Source organism: Trichosurus vulpecula, chromosome 8, assembly GCF_011100635.1.
Source record: "Trichosurus vulpecula isolate mTriVul1 chromosome 8, mTriVul1.pri, whole genome shotgun sequence".
Taxonomy (NCBI): Eukaryota; Metazoa; Chordata; class Mammalia; order Diprotodontia; family Phalangeridae; genus Trichosurus; species Trichosurus vulpecula.
This window is the reverse complement of record NC_050580.1, coordinates 222,075,255-222,097,447: the sequence shown is the minus strand read 5'-3', so window position 1 is coordinate 222,097,447 and position 22,193 is coordinate 222,075,255. Positions and strand designations below refer to the sequence as shown.

General features: G+C 38.0%; 1 protein-coding gene across 1 annotated transcript in view; it reads right to left on the bottom strand.

Moving 5' to 3' along the window:
* Positions 1–22,193, bottom strand: part of FNTB (farnesyltransferase, CAAX box, beta) — a 110,108-nt gene that overhangs the window by 12,795 nt on the left and 75,120 nt on the right. The window contains exons 7-9 of the mRNA XM_036734340.1: positions 7,810–7,896; positions 6,832–6,961; positions 4,049–4,181 (exon numbers count right to left, since the gene is read on the bottom strand). Coding sequence (XP_036590235.1) covers positions 4,049–4,181; positions 6,832–6,961; positions 7,810–7,896 — 350 coding nt within the window. The remainder of the gene's footprint in view (positions 1–4,048; positions 4,182–6,831; positions 6,962–7,809; positions 7,897–22,193) is intronic.

The window sequence follows — 22,193 nt, the reverse complement described above, 5'->3', positions numbered from 1 at the left end:
GACTAATACGTGGTCAAAGAACTCTTCAGACCAGAAACACAGATCCCTGTAGCCTGGATTTGGAGGTTACTAAAGACTCTATCTCTGTGTTAGGTAAAATCTTGATTGGACACAATAGCATGTGAGAATGGGGGAAAATGTGCAAAGACCTTACTTAGGTCCAACTTGGAAAGGGATTGTGACCAATCAAGGACATGAACCAATCTCCAATTATTCTGACTAAAATAATATAGAATAATATAGCTAGAGCCTGAAAACATTTCATACCATGTTAAAATAAGATACTGTAAAAACTCCCCTCCCACTGGTTTCTCTTAAAGAGACTCTTCTTCATGTGTTATCCTCATTTTGCAGAACAGGAAGCTAAAGCTCAGAGAGGGTAAGTGACTTGTCCACTGTCACACAGCTAGGAAGCATCTGAGGTAGGATTTGTACTGAGGTTTTCCTGTCTCCAAGCCCAGCTCTCCATCTACAATGCTACCCAGCTGCCTTATGAGAAAAGGCAAGTTCCTCTTCCTTCTTCCTCATTTCATTCGTAGTGTATCTCCATGTTTTCTTTCCTCTCTTCTAACCAATATGGAACCAAGCCATCTCCAGACCCTGTATTTATCTTTCTTTACTCCTTTTGTGACCACAGAAACCAGTGGCATTTTCAAAGAATCTTGCCTTTTCACTCTCTTTTTGAATGTAAGCACTGCGATCTTTTATCCTCTTCCGACTGCTCAAATGCATTCACCTTTCCAGGTTTCTTTTGTCTCTGGTGTTTCTCCTCTCCTCTCCTCTCCTCTCCTCTCCTTGCACATGGATGGCTGGAGGCTGCCTCCTTTACTTTGGGTCTACTGGCTAGACTTCTTTCTCAAAAAGCAAGCTAAGTGGCGCAGCACCGGCCCTGGAGTCAAGAGTACCTGAGTTCAAATCCAGCCTCAGACAGTTGACACATTTACTAGCTGTGTGACCCTTGGGCAAGTCACTTAACCCCAGTTTCCCTGCCTTCCCCCCTGCAAAAAAAAAAAAAAAGCAAGCCTTAAAGCCATCTCACTCTAGAGTGGACAGTAGGTCCCTACCCTCCTGGCACAGAGTGAATGTAAATACTAAATAGTAACGGTTTCTCTTTTGGCCAGGAATCCTGAGGGTCTTCCCTCCAACTCCATTTTTTTCTTTTTTTGAGTTTTGATTAAAGGGGCTATCCCTTGATTAACTCCTTAAAGTCTTAAAGAGGCCTATTCACTGAATGGGCATTACCTCACTTACAGTGAGCACCTGAAAAGACCTTAGCCTAAAAGGGCGAGGATTTCCCAATGTATCCTGGGACATCTCTAGTCGTGCTGGTGAATATCAGGCCACTGGACCCAGATGGCTCTGGAGGAGAAACTGAAGCTGGTGACTTTGCACAGCCCTCCCTCAATCAAATCAAAGTCAAGTACAAGTCATGTCATCATTTCCCTGATGTCATAGTCCTCTTCAAGAACGAAGGACAAACACACAACCTGCCTCCTGTGTTTATATTTCATAGATCTGCCCAGCTCTGTTTTTTTCATCTGAGATGCTTGAAAGTTTATGACTGTTAAAAGTCCATTATTTTTAGGGGCAGCCAGGTGGTGCAGTGAGTAGCGCACCGGGCCTGGAGTCAGGAGGACCTGAGTTCAAATCCGGCCTCAGACACTTGACACACTTATTAGCTGTGTGACCTTGGGCAAGTCACTTAACCCCAATTGCCGCCCCCCCCCCCAAAAAAGTCCATTATTTTTACCCTGTAAGCTAAAAATACTCAGCTTTGCAGATCAAGTTATTCTTGGGTAAGCATAAGTCTTGACACTTTACCATTTGGAATATAGTGTTCTAATATTTTCTCTCCTTTGAAGTCGTGTGTGATACTATAGTTCCATGGTACTAGAATTCTTTCCTTATGGCAGTTTTTTTTTTTCCTTTACCAGAAAACTTAGGAGTTCAGCTTTGAAATTTTTAAATTTGCACTTTTTTTCAGGTGGTAACAGAGGGCTCTTTCCACTTTTACTTTGTCATTTGGCTTTAACAGACCTGAAGAGTTTTATTTTATGATTTCTTGAAAGATGGTATCCAGGTCTATTGTTTGGTCATGGTTTTCAAGGACTCTGATGATAATTAACTTTCTTTTCCTCATTTTGTTTTCCAGGTCAGCTAATTTTGACATCTGACACGTTTTTGCCTATTTTTTCCAATCTTTTGATTTGTTTTTGGAGGGGGGAGGTGAGGCAATTGGGGTGATTTTGTTTTAATATTTCTTACTGTCTCATAGAGTTATGGAGTTTTGACTACTCCTTTCTGTTTTTCAGGGAGTCCACTACTTCTGTAAGTTTTTCCATCTTCTATCTCAAGCTATTTATTTTCCTTGCAATTTTTTTCCTCTAGAGTTCTTATTTCATTTCTTTTTACCACTTTCTTAACTTCTTATAGGTACTCTCATAGTCCTTGTGGTCAAGCTATTAGTTTCTCAGAGATTCTCTTTTTCCGGATTTACCTTCTCTCAATCCATAGTACTTCTTTACCATGTTTGGCATTTATTAGTATTTAATCAGTTTCTGTGCTGGACCTTTGTACTAAAGTAAGACTCTGCTACCTCCCATACTCATGCATGAGGCAGTCAGACCTTGGCTTGGCCCTGTCCTTTCTGTAAACTGAATGGTACTGATTCTGCTGTCAGACTAAGCTCCACCCGCTACACAAATCCCTGGCTTACAGTTCAGTTTCTCGTGGCTCCTCAGTCTCTTCTCTATTTCTTTTCCTTGCACAGTTCAGAACCAGGAATTGGCTGATGGTTCCCAACAGGTTACTATCAATTGCGCTAGTAACGGGTCTCCTGCAAGATCCAGGTGCATTGTTGCCCAGATGCTGCGATGACCCTGTCTCTTTCTATGGATCCCACATGCCTTTCTTTAGTAACATGCTGCCTAAGTGCTGCTCTAGCTCAATCGCCTGCTGTGGCTGCCTAAGCACTACAGCTTCTACTTCTTCTGGATTGTCTCCACTCAGAATGTCTTCAGGCTTCTGGAGATCTTTTCTGGGCTGTCCAGAACTGGATGGGGGAGCTTGGAGCTATTTTTCCTTAGTTTTCTTTACTACTGTTCCTTCTGGTGAATTTTTAGAAATTTACTGGAACATCTGTAAGAGACCTGTACTCCCCTAGGTTCTAATACATCACCATGTTTTAAAAATTATTATTTATAAAATATTACATTGCATTTTAAAAATTACTAACAAGACTCAATTTTGTAGCCAGTCTTGGTGAGCAGAAAGACATGGGCTAAGTCTATTCTTACCACGTTTGTGTCCTCTGCTACTTAAAAACCTTCTCAGGAGCTTCCCCCTTTCTCTCACTTATCTGACCACTTACACAGTATGGGTTTTCTCAGCCTACATAACTATTAAGCATCACTTAGGTAGGGACCTAAGCGTTGCTTGAAACTAAATTGTTATGATAATCAGTAAGGTACTTTATACAAGGAGGAGAGAGGGCCAGCCCCTCCACCTCATACAGAAGTATTATCATCCTTGCAGGGTTCTAGAGGAGGATGATTCTGTCTTAATCTACTCAGAGAAGAAATGACCAAAGCACATTAAGGTTCCTCAAACTTCAAGAACCACATTGTGTACTTTATTTGCAATAGAGAACAACAAAGCAAATTAGCTAGAATGTTGCAAAAGGAATTAGGAAGACCCAGGCTGAAATAAATACGTTTATGATACTTGCTAACCTGTGTGACCATAGGAGAGTGACGTTACCTTTTTAAGTCTCAGTTTTCTCAGATGTAAAGAGATGATAATATCTATGGTACCTACCTCACAGAGTTGTTGTGAGGTTCAAATGACAATTTGTGAACTTTATCCAATAATATCCATTATTACTATTCCTCAAGGCATGATTTACTTATGTTCATTCACAATATCTAAGTAGGCATATCTCATTTCAAAGCACCTAAAAAGAGCAATATGGATCTCTCAACCAATTATAAACCTCATTAATTAGTCTAGCATTGGCAGCTTTGCAGCTCAGCTTGTATCTTGTACTCACCTTGAGCATGTAGAGCTCGGTGGAGCAGCGGTAGTAACCCTGCCTGCCAGAAAGAATAACAGCCATCTACCAACTTGTTGCATCGGCCCTGAAATCCACCTTCAAACCTCATCTGCCGGCTTGTCACCCATTGCTGAGAACAAGAAACAAAAAGGAGAGTTGGTCATATACGGCAAAGACAAAATCCAGGGAAATGACCTTTTCTTGGAAAGATGTTGTTTCTTAGAAGCTTGATGTTAGACATTTTTTCCATCATCTCATCCTTCAATGTAATGAAAATGTGAATGAAGCATTCAAACTTCCAAAAAACTCTCGAAGCCTTCTCTTCCCAATCAATGGCATCAAGAGCCAAGAGTTTCTTTCTCTCCTAAAGTTGTGCCCCCCCCCCCCACCTCTGAAGACTGTCCAGGCTAAGCTAACATGAAAGTTTAAGGAAATGATGGCTTGTAATTTGTTATTTTTCACTAACCTGAGCATTTTATTTTAGAATATCCATTTCTCTCACCTCCTCAGATAATCTCAAGTCTCTCTTTCACTGAACAAACATTCCCCACTCCCATATGGCTACGGGGAAACTGAAGCTTGAACAGAAAACAAATTACCCAAGGTCTCTTAGCAAGTCAGCAGCAGAAATGAAGATAGAATGTATCACTCCACATGTTCAGTCCAGTCTCTCCACTGATCTCCAAAAAGAAGCTCATTAAGCTGAGACTAAGAGATCTTAATATAACTCATTCAAAAACTGATGTGTGATACACCCCATTCCCAGGTACTAAGACCTAATTTTTTTAAGTATACATCTGTTAAGCTAAATATATGCATAGTCTTGGCTTTTAGAATGAGCATGACCAGCCAGGTGAGCAAGCATCATTTCATCTTTTTTCTCCCAATAATATAGCTATATTCACTCCCAGAGAAGCCAAAGGGCCAGGAAGATTAGGCTGAAGGATATTCTCCCCATAAGAGGCTTCCTTTATTCCGGCCTTGGAACTAGTCAGATACTAAACCAAACTACTAAGAGAATTCACTGGAGATCTATAATTATGGAAAGGGGTGAAAATAAGCCATTTAACATCTAGCCCTCTATTTAGGTACAGGTAAAAGAAAGACTATATAATTACTTAAGAACCCCTCTAGTCTCAGGCTTCAATCAACCCAAACCCATATTCCTGTGACAGAATTTAAAACCATCTCATAGGATTAAGCCAGTTGCAATGGCATGATGCACTGAATAGTAGTGAGCTAAATTATAATTCTAAAGGAAGTAAATACCAGTACTAGAGGAGTGGTGCATAATTTATTTTAATTCAAATTCTTACATGTCCCATTGGGCTTTTTAAAAAACTGCTTTTAGGTCCAGTCTAATTTATTTTAGATCTTATTCTATTTTTTAAAAAAAATTTTTTTGGAGGGGGAAGGGCAAGGCAATTGCGGTTAAGTGACTTGCCCAAGGTCACACAGCTAGTAAGTGTGTCAAGCATCTGAGGCCAGATTTGAACTCAGGTCCTCCTGACTTCAGGACCGGTGTTCTACTCACTGTGCCACCTAGCTTCCCCTGACCTTATTCTATTTTAATCCATAAAAATCTTTCTCACAGTTTGGGTCTTGATTGCCCCAGGGATGCTTCTCTAAATATACCACCACATAATGGCTGATATCTACTATCATGCTCCTGATCCCTACCTGAGAGCGTGGGATTTCATATTTGTACCCCTTGTTATTCAACCAGAGTTGAAAGACTCTGGTGACTCTCAGATTACTGCTCAAGGCCGTTTTTTGAAGGTATGTTCTTTTGAGAGAGCCTTTCTGAGGAGGAGTGCAATGCTTCTGCTGCAGAGCTTGTTAATTAGAAAAAGTACTTTGGAAGCTCACTGGGGAGTCCAGGGTTGCACCCTGAAATTTGAAGAGAGTGGAGGATGAGGAGCTAAGCATCTAGGACAGCGTATCCTACACCTTGTCTGCCTCATGGTCAGGTACCAGGTATGCCTACTCCCTATAAAATAAAAATAGGGAACTCTGCCCCTTTTATGACTAGGGGTATGTTTATGTTGTTGCATCCAGCCTTAGCAGATTACATACACCACGTTGTGATAAATTTATAAACCTGAGTATATCATGTTGAATATTACCAGAGGTCCTAACTCCATTGAGTATGTCTTAGGAAAATGAAGATGCCATCTTCTGAATGCAGTTACCTGGCACAGTATGATAATAGTCTTGGCCTCTAAAATGCTCCAAAGAAAAATCTATAGTCTGCTCTTTTTGGCAACTATTATTAACATATTTCATATTCGAACTTCTAATTGGAAAAAAAAGACTATGGCTGTAGCCTTGTAAGCACGAAGGAACTGTACACTGGCTCACTGAAAGCTGTCTTAACAGATCCAAGGAGGATCTTGAATAGCTGAGCCAAATATTCTCCATAGAATTCACACAACTATACTTTTTATTCTGTTCAGTGCTATAAAATGCTATAATGTCATGCATAAACATGAAAAAGAGACCTGAAATTGAAGGCAAAAGTTGCTTCTACCTTCACCCTCACCCCCAATAGCCAGCCAATAGGCTAGTACTTCTTTCATTTGTTCCACCTGAAGAGTTAGTCTTTGCTATGAAAATTTAGTCCTAGTGGAGAACTTTAGTGTGGTCCATGAGTTTAAGACAAGTGTTTTGTTAGTTTTCATCACAATTGGTCAGTCATCATTCTGGAAGTCTCTGAACTAACATGGATTGATACCAGGGAGCTCAAACCAGAAGTGGAGATTGCACACAAAGGTACTTACTAACAAACACTTCAGATTTAAGGATTTCTCCTTCTTGAGGATGACCAGCGCTGCCAGTCCACAAAAAGTATAGCCACCATGGGCTTCCATGCCTGGCACACCACCAATTCCACCTTCCCAGTTCTGACACCTAAAAAGGGAAAGAATAAAACAAATAAAGGAGCAGTCAGGTAAACCTAACTGATGCTGGTGCTATGTGCATGTTCACAAACTAAATATCCTTTCTTCTAACAAATAATGAGAACACACAGATTAAATTCAATACTCACAATTTCGAAATTAATAATATCAACAATATCACCTGGCCTACCACCACCCCTTTTCCACCTCTAGAACTAAAAACTGTAATCAAATCAACACTGTAATTGCCTCAAAAAAAAAAAAGCATTTCAATTAACTGCCCTATACTCTTTGTGACTTCCCAGGCTACCGCATCCTAGCCTGACCGCCACTTCCTTATTATGTGCTGTCTTTTCCATTAGAATGTAAGATCTGTGAAAGCAGAAACTGTGTCAATTTTGTATTTATATCTCCAACATTTAGCACAAAGCTTGGCATAGTGCTTAATAGTTTTCATTTATTCATTAATAGTAAGTTACATGAGACCTTTTTTTCCCAAAGAACTCAAGAAAGTATAGCTGAGTTTAAAAAGATTCTACCAAAACTAATAAAAGAACTGTTCAAAAGTATAACTTCTTTGGACAGTTCAACATGGCTTTTGCTCTTGACTCCCTGCCTTGGCACTAACTATCCCCAAAGCCTAGAATTCACTCTGTTTTCACTTCCATCCTTTAGATTCCCCTTGATTCCTTCAAAATGCGGATCAGGCACCACAAGAAGTGATACAGTTATAATCTTTAGCTACTAGTTGTACAGGAATACCTCAAGATCAAGTGTCATGAGTAAAAGGGGCTTTTTTTTTTTGGTGTTTTTTAACAAGTTATGTTAAATCACACAGTGAGTTACTGTTTTTCTTACCTTGCTATCCATTCTGCAGTACCTTCAAAGAGTTTAGGAGTGATGATATTGGTTAGGGAGGCAACAGAGGCAGCGCAATAAGCACTCCTGGAGAGACAGAATGAGACAAAGAGTTCAGTTCTAGAGACCCATTCACGTGATGTTCACTCAGGTTCAGGTTGTCTTCCCAATAGGTGGTAATTATCTGCCTAACATTCAGCCGCTTCACCTGGTTCTCCAACGGAAAAATCTGGCATTCTATTCTAACCTTCACGTGACAAGTTTATATTCAAAGAAACAATGCAGGTACTGAGTCCATGTCACTCAGAAGTGATTTAACCCTTTCCTTCTGTGATTTATGATGACTTGGTACCAGGGTAGTCAATCTTTCAATTCAACAGATATTTATTTAGTAAGGGCCAATTATATTTAAGGCACAGTGGTAGATGCTGGTGATACAAAGACAAAAATGAAAATTATTGCCCTTAAGGAGCTTACATTCTACTGGGAGAATCATTTTTGGTAACAGTTTTAGTTTATAACATATACAACAGATAATACTAATGCCAGAGATATTTTTCACCAAATTTAATTGTACCAATTAAAAAAATTTCACTATTCTGTCTACGTTATTCAAGATGATTCAGTATGAGAACAACTACATACTAATCATTTTCGTTAAGAAAACCCTTTTTACAATGCATATATATCTGGCTAAAAAGCTAGAGAAAGGGCTCTAAGGAGCCTCTTGTGAAAGTGACATCAGGGTGAGGCTGAGGCATTCAAATGAACACTTCTTGATCACTGGTAAACCAATTTGTTTAAACTTATTGCAGAGAAGTTAAACAAGTGACTTAGGGAGTATTAAAAATAAGCAAGCTTAGTTATATCCCTATCTCATTAGGAACAGAAACTTCATTGACTCTCTAGTGTAATCTTAGTCTGTGATAGAATAACCCCTTTAGGAAAGTCTATTTTTTTAAAAAAAATTTACATGTTTATTTGCCTTCTACTTCACTAAAGACTGTAAAGTACTTAGAAGATAGAGAAAACCTCAAATACATCAAAACAAAAATATTAATCCACCCTAGACTCTCAATTTTCTTCTTAAATGGCAAGAACATGAGACAATACAGAAATATCCACTTACCTCCTCCCAGATAACAGCAGATATTATCAGAATTTTGAATTTTGCTTTCTATTACGTACTATATGTTTAACTACTAAATAATTTTTATTAGTATTACACACCCAAAGAAGCAAAGCATGAAATCCATCAGTGGAATAAAGCACTATTAGGGAAATGGGAAAATATGAAGTGGTGTCTTAGGAACTTTCTAAGTAAGCTAAAATTTTATTATCTTTTGAGTTCCTGAAAGGACCAATACCACAGTTTTAAGAGAATTTACATCATCCTCTAAAACCAAGGTCTTTAAAGAGAAAAACAAACTACCACAGACCCAGAGAAACTGGTCAAAAGATTGACTGTACTGGTTGAGACACTGGGCCAGAAGCCAGATGACTATAGGCTTTCAAATTTAAAAAGAAGCAAAAGTTTCTTGAAAAGAAATTGTAGCTGATGAGGGGATAATTCTCAACACTTTAGTCTAGCCTAATTCCTCCCATGACCTTATTTTATTCCATTTGCTCCAGTGTCATAGGTTACTTCTATAGTCAATCCCACTTTTCCAGTATAGTCTTTTCAATCTAGCCCCTAAACTTTGTTTTGGAGAAAATAAAAATTGTTTCCTCCAATCACACTTACAATCCTTATTTCTATGTAAGCCTAAAACAGAAGGATCTCCCTTCCATCGTATTTAGTAGGGACATATAGGAGCCAAATTTCATATGGTACTCTGGAAGTGAGCTTTGCAGACAGTTTAAGTATATATTTCACATATATACACATGCATAGACATATACATTCTGACACCTGTCCTGTCCTGTTCATGTTCATCAAAATCATAGCAAAGAGAAATGAAGCCTGAATACATATCAGAACCAAACTGAAGGGCCACAGGTCAGATTATTAACAATATTGTTACAACCTGGTTATTAAAACCCAGACAAAACCAAATAACTGTGACAATATACAAGGAAACTGTTTTGTGAACTGTTAAATGTCATGCAAATATAAACTTCTTATATTACTATTCAGGCCACAGGTTGCCAATCTAATATGCATAGACAAGAAATAAATGTCAGTGGCACCTAAGCATGGTACAGAGTTCCCAAGAGTTCAGCCAGGTTCTAGTCTATCCTATTCATATTCTTTCAAAGTAAACTAATTTGTAGGTATTTCCCTTGCATGCCTTTAACTTCCATTCTCTGTACATTAATCTGCCTGTTTCCCTGATACACAAAAGGATAAATTCTTCAGGATCATTATTCTCATGAACAAATAGGAAAAATCACTTATAGTTTTTTAACTTTAAGAAAGTTCTACTCCTATGCACTACTGTAATATAAAGGTGACCTTTGCTTTCTGCTGACATAACCAAACCCTGGTAGGTACTAGAAAGGCTTTGACAATGGTTGAAATGACAGAATGTCTATTTTCAGAGCACTAGCCTCAATAAGTATGGAAAAGCAGTCAACCCACTAGGTAAACAGATAAATATGGTTGGCCAAAGTAACCCACGAGACAAAGAAAGATATAAATGGCCCTAAGTGATGGTAGCTATAGCAGAAAAGAGGAAAGAAGATAAAGAAAATCCTACAGTTTTTGGACCAGTTGTAAACATTAACTTTTGGGGGGAGGAGGGGAAGGACAATCAGGGTTAGGTGACTTGCCCAGGTTCACACAGCTAACAAGTGTTTGAGGCTAGACTTGAGCTGGTCCTCCTACCTCCAAAGCCACTCTGTCCACTGAGCCACCTAGCTGTCCCTAAACATTAACTTTCTATTAGTACTCTAAATGTGAGATCCTTGCCCAGTGACCAATAAGCATGTTACTGGAGAAGGTGTAACTAAATGTTAAGGGTAGCTCTTAGGTTCTTAGGTAAATGAAATAGTTGATAGAGCTGATTTCATCATGTTTTTAAAGGCAATGAGAAACATGATTTCCTGGGGCATCTGGTCATTTCCTATTGCAATGCTCATGATGAACACTTACAGAAAGACTACTGTTGAAGATAACTGTAGTTTATGCACCAATATTTGATGCAAAGTTAGAGAAATTTTTTTGAAGAACTCAGTTAAACTCAGTAAGATAAATCAACATAAAGATTAATGCTCAGTGACTTCAATGCAAAAGTGAGACTGTAGGAAGTGGTGAAAAACACTGCAAAATACAGCTCAGGTTTAGAAAACAAAAAGACCAACAACTTGAACACTACATATATATCTGTTTATCATGAAGATGTTCTTCAAGAAGAGAATAAAGAAGCACTGGACGTGGCAAATATAGAATAACATGACAAAAAGCAAAACTGACTATATAAAAATAACAATACTAACAGCTAACATTTACATGGTACTTACTATGTGCTAGTTACTCTACTAAGGACTTTACAATTATTATCTCATTTGGTCTTCGTAACAACCCTGGGAGAAAGGTGCTATTATTATTTTCTTCAACTTTACACATAAGGAAATTGAGACATGTTAAGTGACTTGCCCAAGGTCTATTTGTCTGTCTTTCTTTCTTCCTTCTTTCCTCCCTTCCTCTTGTTATTATTACTGACATCATTATTATGTGGATAACATGGGTAGAACATAGGACTTGAAGATGAGAAGATCTTGCTGCACATCACGCCTCACACACTTACTAGCAGTGTGACCTAACAGGAAATATCTTAGGTCACATTTGAAGTCAGGTCTTTCTGACTTCAGGCCCCAATGCTCTATCCGCTGTACCACCTAGTGGCCTCTGTATATCTTAATATACAGAAACCAACTGACAACCACTGCAGCAATCATCTGTGAATCAACTGTCTAGGTAGAGTCTGGTCACTGACCTTGTAGGAGCAAAGATTAAAATCAGCACCAGCTTAAAAGAAAGAATAAAAACAAAATAGTGCCCACCTGGATTATTTAAACAAGCTCCTGATGCAAAAAAAAAATGGAAATGGATAAAAATATGGACATTTATACAAACTATCACCATTTCCTATGAAAGTTTATCAAGTGTTTAACAACTGCCATAGCAAGGAGACCAAACAAGCCAAGAAAGTGCCTCAGCCAGTAAATACTTGATTTCCTTACCAGGTAGACAAATCTAATAGCCAAAGGCAACACAAGTTTAGAATATACTTGTGAAATCATAAGATAATTTTAAATTTATATTGAGAATAAAACTATAAAATCATAAGGTGGAATATTATGAGCATTTATCACCTCATAAAACAGTAATTAGTGGTCAAGGAAGAACATGTTAATGGAAAACTTGGCAAGAAACATAATCCAGATCATCCTGAGACCTAAGGACAAAACTGAACAGAGGACAACAAAGATAAAAAATGGAAAAGAGTTGCCAAGGGTTAAATCAAATATGTCCACTGTCATATCTATTATTTAATTCTAGGAGGGACAACTATAGCAATGAGATAAGAAAAGTAAACTGGATGTAATCAAAGAGAAAACAAAATTATTACTATTTACAAACAATATTATACTTTACTTAGAAAATCCCAAAAAGTAAATTTAAAATTGACTGAAATAACTCCGGTAAAATGGCAGAATATAAAACGCTCACAAAAATCATCAGACTTTCTGTATATTACCAACCAAACCCAGGAGCAAGACATAGGGGAAGAATTTCTATTTGAAATAACTATAAAATATCTCTGATTCCACCTACCAAGATATAGTTAGGATTTATACGAATATAACTAAGAACATTATCTACAAAAATAAAGGAGTAATTAGAGTAATTGGAATAAATAATTGGAGAAATAGTAATTGTTCATGGTTAGGCCATACTAATGTAATAAAAAGAATAAAACTATCTAAATTCATTTATAGATTTAATGTCATTCTAATCAAACTACTAAGGGATTACCACTATAAAGACCTAGACAAAATACTTTTTAAAAATTCTCTAGAAGAAAAAGCTCAAAAATCTTAAGGGAAATAACAAAAAAAAGTTGCAATGGTGGGGGGTTGCCTAGAATTACCAGATCTTAATCAATTCTCTTAAATCAGAGAATATGAGTTTTAATTCCAACTCTGAAACACTGCTAATGTGACCCTGTGCAAGGCTTTAAACCTCTTATATGTGAAATGAGGAGGTTGATCTAGATGGGGCCTACAAGGTCCCTTCCAGTTCTAAATCTATGATCTTACATAGCAATAATCATCCAAACATTGGTTAAAGTATGTACACTGATTCTTGGGAGAGATTAGATAAATAAGATTCAGAAGCAAGCAAACACAACAGCATGACATCCAATAAGCCTAAGCACTCCACCAGGGGGAAGGACACCCTGTTTGACAAAAATTTTCAGGAAAACTGAACAGCAATCTAGCAAAAATTAAGTTTAATTATTATCTCCATTGAAAACATAAGGAAACTAAAATGAAGAGTGAATAGAGTACCAAGCTTGGCGTCAAGAAAACTCATCTTCATGAGTTCAAATCTGGCCTCAGACACTTACTAGCTGTGTGACCCTGGGCAAGTCACTTATCCCTGTTTGCCTAAGTTCTTTATTTGTAAAAGGAACTGGAGAAGGAAATGGCAAATGACTCTAGTATCTTGGCCAAGAAAACCCCAAATGAGGTCACAAAGAATTGGAAATGATTGAACAACAACAAAGCTAAGAGAGAATGTGACTTACCACTAGTTAATGCATCTTACTAGTATAGGATCTCTGGTAGAAACCCAGGCACTTGATTCCATTCACATAATACTAAGAAATTAAAAGGTTTGGGGGAAATTTGATAACTAAAATTGATTTTCCAAAGTTATTTCACTCAACATACATTCATTAAGCCTTCACATACAAGGTGCTATGCAAGTGTAAATACAAAGTTTAGATAACACACAATCTCTAAGAGCACGTAGCTTATAGTCTGGTAGGGAAAACAATGGAATTCCAGGAAGATCTTAAAAGTTTCCTTAAAGAAGTGACCTTAATGATAATCAAGTCCAAGAGTTCTTAACCTGGGGTCCACAGACCCAAAAGGGGCCAAAGGCTAGATTTCAAAGGGTCTATAAACTTAGATGGGGAAAAAATTAAATCTCAATTTTCACTAACCTCTAAAAGAAATTTAGCATTTCCTTCAATCATAAATTTAAGCAACAAACCAAGGTGGTATTAGCAGTACTGATGACTTCTGCCACCAATAGAATTTACAGATATTTTCATTTCATATTACTATTGTTGTAGATATCACAAAACATCATTTATGCTCACCCCTACTTCAAAATTACTGTAATTAGACATAATTGCCAACATTTGTATAGCACTTACTCTGTGCCAGATACTATGCTAAGTACCTTGCAATATTATCTCATTTGATCTTTACAGTAACTCCTTAAGGTGGCTACTATTAGTATCTTCATTTTACAGATGAGGAAACAAGGCAAAAAGAGGTTATGTGGCTTGCCCAGGATCATACTGCTAGTAATTTTCTGAGGTCACAGTTGAACTCAGGACTTCCTAATAATTAGTAGTATTTATATAGATGGCCAGTACTATGTACTATGAGCTTTACAATTATTATCTCATTTGATCCTTACATCCCTGCAAGGTAGGTGCTATTATTAGCCTCATTTTACAGATGAGGAAACTGAGGCAAACAGAGGTTAAGTAAATTGCTCAGGATACCATTTACTGTCTGAGGCCAGATCTAAATACAGGTCTTTCTGACTCCAGGCCTGGTACTCTCTCCATTACAGTACCTACTTGCCCACCTAGTGATATCTCCTTGGATTGCATGGGATTGACCTGTCTGTCTACTGATAACTTGAATAAGGTAGCTGGCTACCTCTTGGACAAAATGGTGAGGTTGAGCGTTCAGATGAGACAGTCAACTAAGCTGCTTTCCAGTATTCATTATCTACAATTGTTTGTTAATTCATTCATAGAAAGAAAAGAGTCATTTTCTTTAAGTTTTACAAATTGGGCATTTCAAAGAATTCTTAATTCTCCATAAAGTGATGTAGCATTTTGTAACACAGGCATGAGAGCTATAATTGTAGGCCAAGAAAGTTCAAACACATCCTTCAAATGAGAACTGTTAAAGCATGTTATTTAAAATAGTTTCATATGATTGAAAAGATTACACCAAAATAAAGGTAATGAATGCATAGTGGTGTTATGTTATGTGAGTAGAAAAGTTCTTTTGATTTCTCTTCAATTCTGTTTTTGTATGCTATTCTATGAAGTAAAGGCATTATACAAACGGTGTTCATGTATTGTTATCATTATTATTATTATTATTATTATGGGAAAATTCCTAACATTCAAAAAATAACTTTGCAATAAAACTGTAAATGATATCAGAAACACAGACATCGGGGCGGAGCCAAGATGGCGGCTGGAAAGCAGGGACCTGCTTAAGTTCCCCCCGCCAGGTCTCTCCAAACACCTATAAAAATGGCTCTAAACAAATTCTAGAGCTGCAGAACCCACAAAATAGCAGAGGGAAGCAGGGCTCTAGCCCAGGACAGCCTGGATGGTCACTGGGAAGGGTCTATCCCATGGAGCTGGAAGCAGAGCCCACCATGGGCCGCGCCAGGACCAACCAGACCGGAAGCCAGGCCAAATAGGTAGTAGGACCCTGAATCTTTGAGCTGTGGCAGTTACCAGACTTCTCAACCCACAAACGTAAAAGACAACAGAGAAGGTTAGTGGGAAAAGCTGCTGGGACAGAGTGAAGAGTTCGGAATCGGTCACCACCCTGGGGGCAGAGGAGATGGTGCAGCTCTGAGGCTGCTTCCAGAGTTACAGCTGCAGTTGCCTTCAGGCCCCAGGCTCACCTGCTGGCAGGAATTAAGTGGTGGATTAGAGAGGGAATGCAAAGCCTGCTTTGCCCTGCCTGGATCTGGGCTGCAATCCTGGTTGGTGGTTCTTAGGGGAGGAGGAGTGCTGGTGTGGCAGAGCTTGCTATGGAGAAGTAGCTCCACAAATAGCAGCATAGCCCCTCAAGCTTGGGACAAAGTACTCTCTACTCTAAAAGGAGTCATACCCCAACGAAAAACTTGAGGGTCAAGTAAGTTGGCTGGGAACACGAACAGGCAGTGAAAATGGTCTCAGATTCAGACACAGACTTTGGAATCTTTTTTTGGTGACAAAGAAGAGCAAAACATATAGCCAGAAGAAGTCAACAAAGTTAAAGTGCCTACATCAAAAGGCTCCAAGAAAAATATGAACTGGTCTCAGGCCATGGAAGAGCTCAAAAAGGATTTGGAAAAGCAAGTTAGAGAAGCAGAGGAAAAACTGGGAAGAGAAATGAGAGTGATGCAAGAAAACCAAGAAAAACAAGTCAATGATTTGCTAAAGTACACCCAAAAAATACTGAAGAAAATAACACCTTAAAAAATATACTAACTCAAATGACAAAGAACTCCAAAAAGCCAATGAGGAGAAGGATGCCTTAAAAGGAAGAATTAGACAAATGGAAAAGGAGGTTCAAAAGACCACTGAAGAAAATATTACCTTAAAAATTAGATTGGAGCAAGTGGAAGCTAGTGACTTTATGAAAAATCAAGATATTATAAAACAGAAAAATGGAAGACAATGTGAAATATCTCATCGGAAAAACCACTGACCTGGAGAATAGATCCAGGACAGATAATTTAAAAATTATTGGACAACCTGAAAGCCATGATCAAAAAGACAGCCTAGATATCATCTTTCAAGAAATTATCAAGGAGAACTGTCCTGATATTCTAGAGCCACAGGGTAAAATAGAAATTGAAAGAATCCACCAATCGCCTCCTGGAAAAGACCCCCAAAAGAAAACTCCTAGGAATATTGTCGCCAAATTCCAGAGCTCCCAGATCAAAGAGAAAATACTGCAAGCAGCCAGAAAGAAACAATTTGAATATTGTGGAAACACAATCAGGATAACATAAGATCTAGCAGCTTCTACATTAAGGGATCAAAGGACTTGGAATATGATATTCCAGAGGTCAATGGAGCTAGGATTAAAACCAAGAATCACCTACCCAGCAAAAGAGTATCATGCTCCAAGACAAAATATGGATTTTCAATAAAATAGAGGACTTTCAAGCTTTCCCAGTGAAAAGACAAAAGCTGAATAGAAAATTTGACTTTCAAACACAAGAATCAAGAGAAGCATGAAAAGGTAAACAGGAAAGAAAAATCATAAGGGGCTTACTAAAGCTGAACTGTTTTGTTTACATTCCTACATGGAAAGATGATGTGTGAAATTCATGAGACCTCAGTATTAGGGTAGCTGAAGGGAATATACTGATATAGATATAGATATAGATATAGATATAGATATATAGATATATAGATATAGATAGATAGACAGATAGATAGACAGACAGACAGAGGGCACAGGGAGAGTTGAATGTGAAGGGATGATATCTAAAAAAATAAAATCAAATTAAGGGATGACAGAGGAATATATTGAAAGAGGGAGAAAGGAAGAGATAAAATGGGGTAAATCATCTCACACAAAAGTGGCAAGAAAAAGCAGTTCATTGGAAGGAAAGAGGGGGCAGGTGAAGGGGAATGAATGAATCTTGCTCTCATTGGATTTGACTTGAGGAGGGAATAACATACACACTCAATTGGGTATCTTACCCCATAGGAAAGAAGGAGGAAGGGGATAAAAAAGGGGGGATGATAGAAGGGAGAGCAGATTGGGGAGGAGGTAATCAAAAGCAAACACTTTCAAAAAGGGACAGGATCAAGGAAGAAAACTGAATAAAGCGGGACAGGATAGGAGGGGGCAAAAAATAGTTAGTCTTTCACAATATGAGTATTGTGGAAGGGTTTTACATAATTGATAAATTTGTGGCCTATGTTGAATTGCTTGCCTTCTTAGGGAGGGTGAGTGGGGAGGGAAGAGGGGAGAGAATTCGGAACTCAAAGTTTTAAAAGCAGATGTTCAAAAAAAAAATAGGTGTTTTTGCATGCAACTGGGAAATAAGATATACAGGCAATGGGGCACAGAAATCTATCTTGCCCTACAAGAAAGTAAGGGAAAAGGGGACTGCGGGGAGTGAGGTGACAGAAGGGAGGGCTGACTGGGGAATGGGGCAATCAGAATATATGCCATCTTGGAGTGGGGGGAGGGGAGGGTAGAAATGGGGAGAAAATTTGTAATCCAATATCTTGTGGAAATCAATGCTGAAAACTAAAAATTACTAAATAAATAAAAAATAATAATCTTAAGAAACACAGACATCCACATGATACCACATGCAATAATAGCTGAATTCCATGGACATGATTCTTGAACTACTGCTATGTCTATTTGAGAGTTAAAAGCCATTAACAGTGTTAAAACTTTGAATAAATTGTAAAAATTTTACTAATTTTACTTATACAAAGTTTCTTAAATATGTTACACTTAACTAATGTACAAATTAATTATCTCTACACAGATTTAAACAAATCAACTTCTGGGTCACATGGCCAACAAGATGGAGGACTAGATATTTCTCTCATCCCCAAGACCCCTCAAATCTCTCCAAAAGAGAAATTATGAGCCAAAGATAAAGCAACTTCAGCTGTCTTCATGGCCTAGGATACCTGGAACCCAAGATATGATTTAAAAAAAAAACTACGAACTGACCTCTACCTTGGGCTCATTCAGCAACCCTTCCCCCATCATGCTGACCAGCAGCAAGTCTGCAGTAGCTAACCCAAGGACTCAACCCATAAGGCTTGCAACAAAATCCTACACAACATTCTGGTTCCCCTTCCCTCTTTCTAGTGTGGTATAGATCCAGGCTCCAGGCTGTGAAGTTTGCTGGGCCTACAACAGAGCACTGTGGCAGCATTCTGCGCTGTGAATGATCTCTGCAGGAGTGAAGAAGAGAGGAAATGAGGCAGGACACCTAAGTTTGAAGTAGAACTCAATCCACACCCTAACCCAGTCGTCCTCTCAGAAGCTCAGAGAGCTACAGGAATGCAACCCCAAAGCAGGTCTCTGAAACACCAATGTTAGGCCAGAGAACTCAGGAACAGAGGGAGTGAGACAGGCCCAGGGTGGGGTAGAGGTGCACATAGGAATTGAGGAGGGGAGAACCTATGTGGAATTCCAATAAACCTGGGGAAAGAGCCTAGTATCTAGCTGGGGCCAGTTCAGTCCCTCCCAAAAGTCACTTGGGGGCAGAGACCTAGGCTGGTGAACCACAAATTGCCCAATATAGGAGAAGGCTGAGACACTTTGAGATCTAGCTGGCAGGGAAACCAACATCAAAGGAGAAGAAGTCAGACAGTGAGCGGTAAGGGAAAATAAGGGGGGAAAGACTAAAATTACCAAAGATCTCAGGAAGAAGAAAACTCAAAGACCATGAACATAAGCAGATGTATCAACAGGGAAAACATTAACAAAAGAAGGAAATATGGCCTCCTAAATGAGTTCAGCTATCTATGAATAAAAACTACAGATTTAAACAAATCAATTAAAAACCATAAAAATACTAAGTTTCAAAAAAATATCAAGTGAAAATATTTTATTTTAGCTTTATTTTATATTTTTATAGTCCCAATTCAATTGAAATTTCAAAGAAAAGGAAGTATGATGAAGGCTATGGTTTTATTTGCCTTAATGTGATGAAATACAAAAGCCACAGTGTTTTTTGTGTAGAAAAATTCTTTCAAATAGAAGTATGAAATAAACAAATCTGAAAGAATACCTTGTTTCTACTCATCCTGAAAACGCATCAAAAGATACATGTTCTTTTCAGAAGAAGATCCCATTCAAAAAAGCTGGGATACTTCCAAAACTTAAATTTGCTAATTTGCAAAACCTTTTTTCTTGAGGCATATTATAAAGTTGCTTGCCAGATTCCCAAACAAAAGAAGAGCCACACTACTGCAAAGACTTTAGTCAAGCCACAGGCACTGAAAATGGTGAAGCTGGATTGTGAACTGAGATAGAGGGGAAAGGGGGAAGCAATCCATTGTCACATGATATATATTCTAGAACAGTTAATGTTTCTTTTAACATTTTGAAGCTGGTGACTGAGAAAGTAGCAGCCTCATTGACTGCCCTTCAGTATGCAACTGGATGAAACTACAGACATTTCTCAGAGTAACCAGCTCCTTATTTTTGTTCATTATGTGATACCAAGTAAAGAAGTCTTACTTTGGGAGTCTCTTTTGGAAACTGCAAAGGCCACTGATGTTTTGGAAGTAGTAAAAAGTTTTTGGGGGGGTTGTTGTGTGTTGGTTTTTTTTTGCCAAACAAAACTTTGGAGTGGAAAGAAAATCTTTACACACTTTGCACAAATTGAGCTTCTGTAATATTTGGTAATACATCTGGTTTTGCTACGTTAGTGAAAAAGTAAATTCCTCATCTCTTCATCATTCATTGCTTTTTACATGAACTAACAATAAAGACTTCCAACAACTGAAAGAAATTTTGCTAGTTGCCATAAAAATCATAAGCTCTATCAGAAGCAGGTCTCTGAATCATCACACATTTAAAAGAGTTTATCAAAAAACTGGAAAATAATATGAAGTAACTTCTCTATCACTCAAAAGTTCACAAGCTTTCAAGAGAATAAGTCTGGTTTGAACTAAGGACAAAAATTTCAATGTTTTTCTGAAAGAAAAAGGAAGCCTACTCTTTGAACACATTGAAAGAAAAAATTTTACTCATTGGCTGGGAGATATTTTTAACTGTTAGAATGATATAAATGTTTAAAGTCCTAAAGTCACCATTACAGATGCTACTGAAAAATTACAAGCTTTCTTGGCTAAGCTGCAGATATGGAAGAAGACAATAGAAGCTGACTTTCTTGAAAAGTTTCAAATGCTAGAGAAAATTTATTAAACTTAATTAAAATTAAAATTCTCTATCAATTTCTTTGAAAAGACAAATCTGTAAACATCAGAAAACACTTCAGAACTTTTTCAAAAGCTTTTTCTATCTTGATGGCATTAAAGTTGACCCATAGATTCACAATCTTTCTGTTTGATATAAACTGCAATGAAAGAGAGCTTAACACAGAGTCTGGCACATAACAGATGCTTAATAAATGCTTATCAACTAACTGACTGGCTCACTGATCTTAGGACAAAAAACTTACTACAACTGGAGTTTAGCTCAAATAAGCCTGCTAATGTCCCTGGAGAGAAGTATAACCATACCTTTTAAAGTGAGCTATGGAAGCTCTAGTTCTGCAACAACATGTCTTTGGGAATTAGAATTTGCCACACTTATAACCATCAAAACAAAAACTAAAATCAAATGGATGTCTAACATGACATATATGTTGCCTGTTAAAGACCAACCCACAGTTTGTTTTTATTCAAGCTAAGCAACAACAGCTTTCACACTAATATGTCTTTAAAAAATAAAATTTAACTCTAACTTGCCTATTTTTTAAATTTTGTTTTGTGTCTTGTATTATTCTTAGTTTTAAATTTTTTTCTTACCCACCTCAATCCCAATTGAGAAAGAAAGAAAAGGGGCAGGTAGGTGGCACAGTGAATAGAGCACTGGCCATGGAGTCAGGAGGACCTGAGTTCAAATCTGACCTCAGACACTTGACACACTTACTAGCTGTGTGACCTTGGGCAAGTCACTTAACCCCAACTGCCTTGCCTTCCCCCTCCAAAAAAAGAGGGAAAGAGAAAGAAAAACAAAACCCCTGTTAAAAAATGTATAGTCTCATTTTGCACTGAGTCCTTCTCTTCAGGAAGTGGTTGAGTGGTTCATCATGAGTCCTCTGGATTCATAACTGGCCAACTACTCTGATCAGAGTTCCTAAATCTTTCAAAGTTGTTAGCCTTTAACACTGCTCTCATTGTATAAATTGTTCTACTAGTCCTGCTTCCACATCAGCTCATGCAACTCCTCCCAGGTTTCTCTGAAACTATTCCCTTTATAATTTCTTCCAGAGTAATACTATTCCATCACTTTTATATACCACATATACCCCCACTGATGGGCAGTTTCCAATTCTTTGCCACCAAAAATTTTCAATTCTTTTGCACTGCAAAAAGAACTGCTATATTGTTGTGCAAAAGTTTCCTTTGCCTAGGACTAATTCCTCCCTTAATCTACATATCCTTTTATTTATCCCTTCTCTGTTCTCTCCTTTCCTTCCCTCTAGTTTGTCTGTTGAATGAAATGTATTCCTGTACCCAACAGTATGTATTTTTCCCTTCTCTTAATAGTTCAGAAGAGACTGAGGTTCCAATGTCAGCCATTTCTTCCATCCCTTCTTTCTTGATTTTATAGACTTCTACTTGCACACGGTGATTTTGTGGGAAAATTTTTCTCTTCCTTCCTCTCCCCCCAGT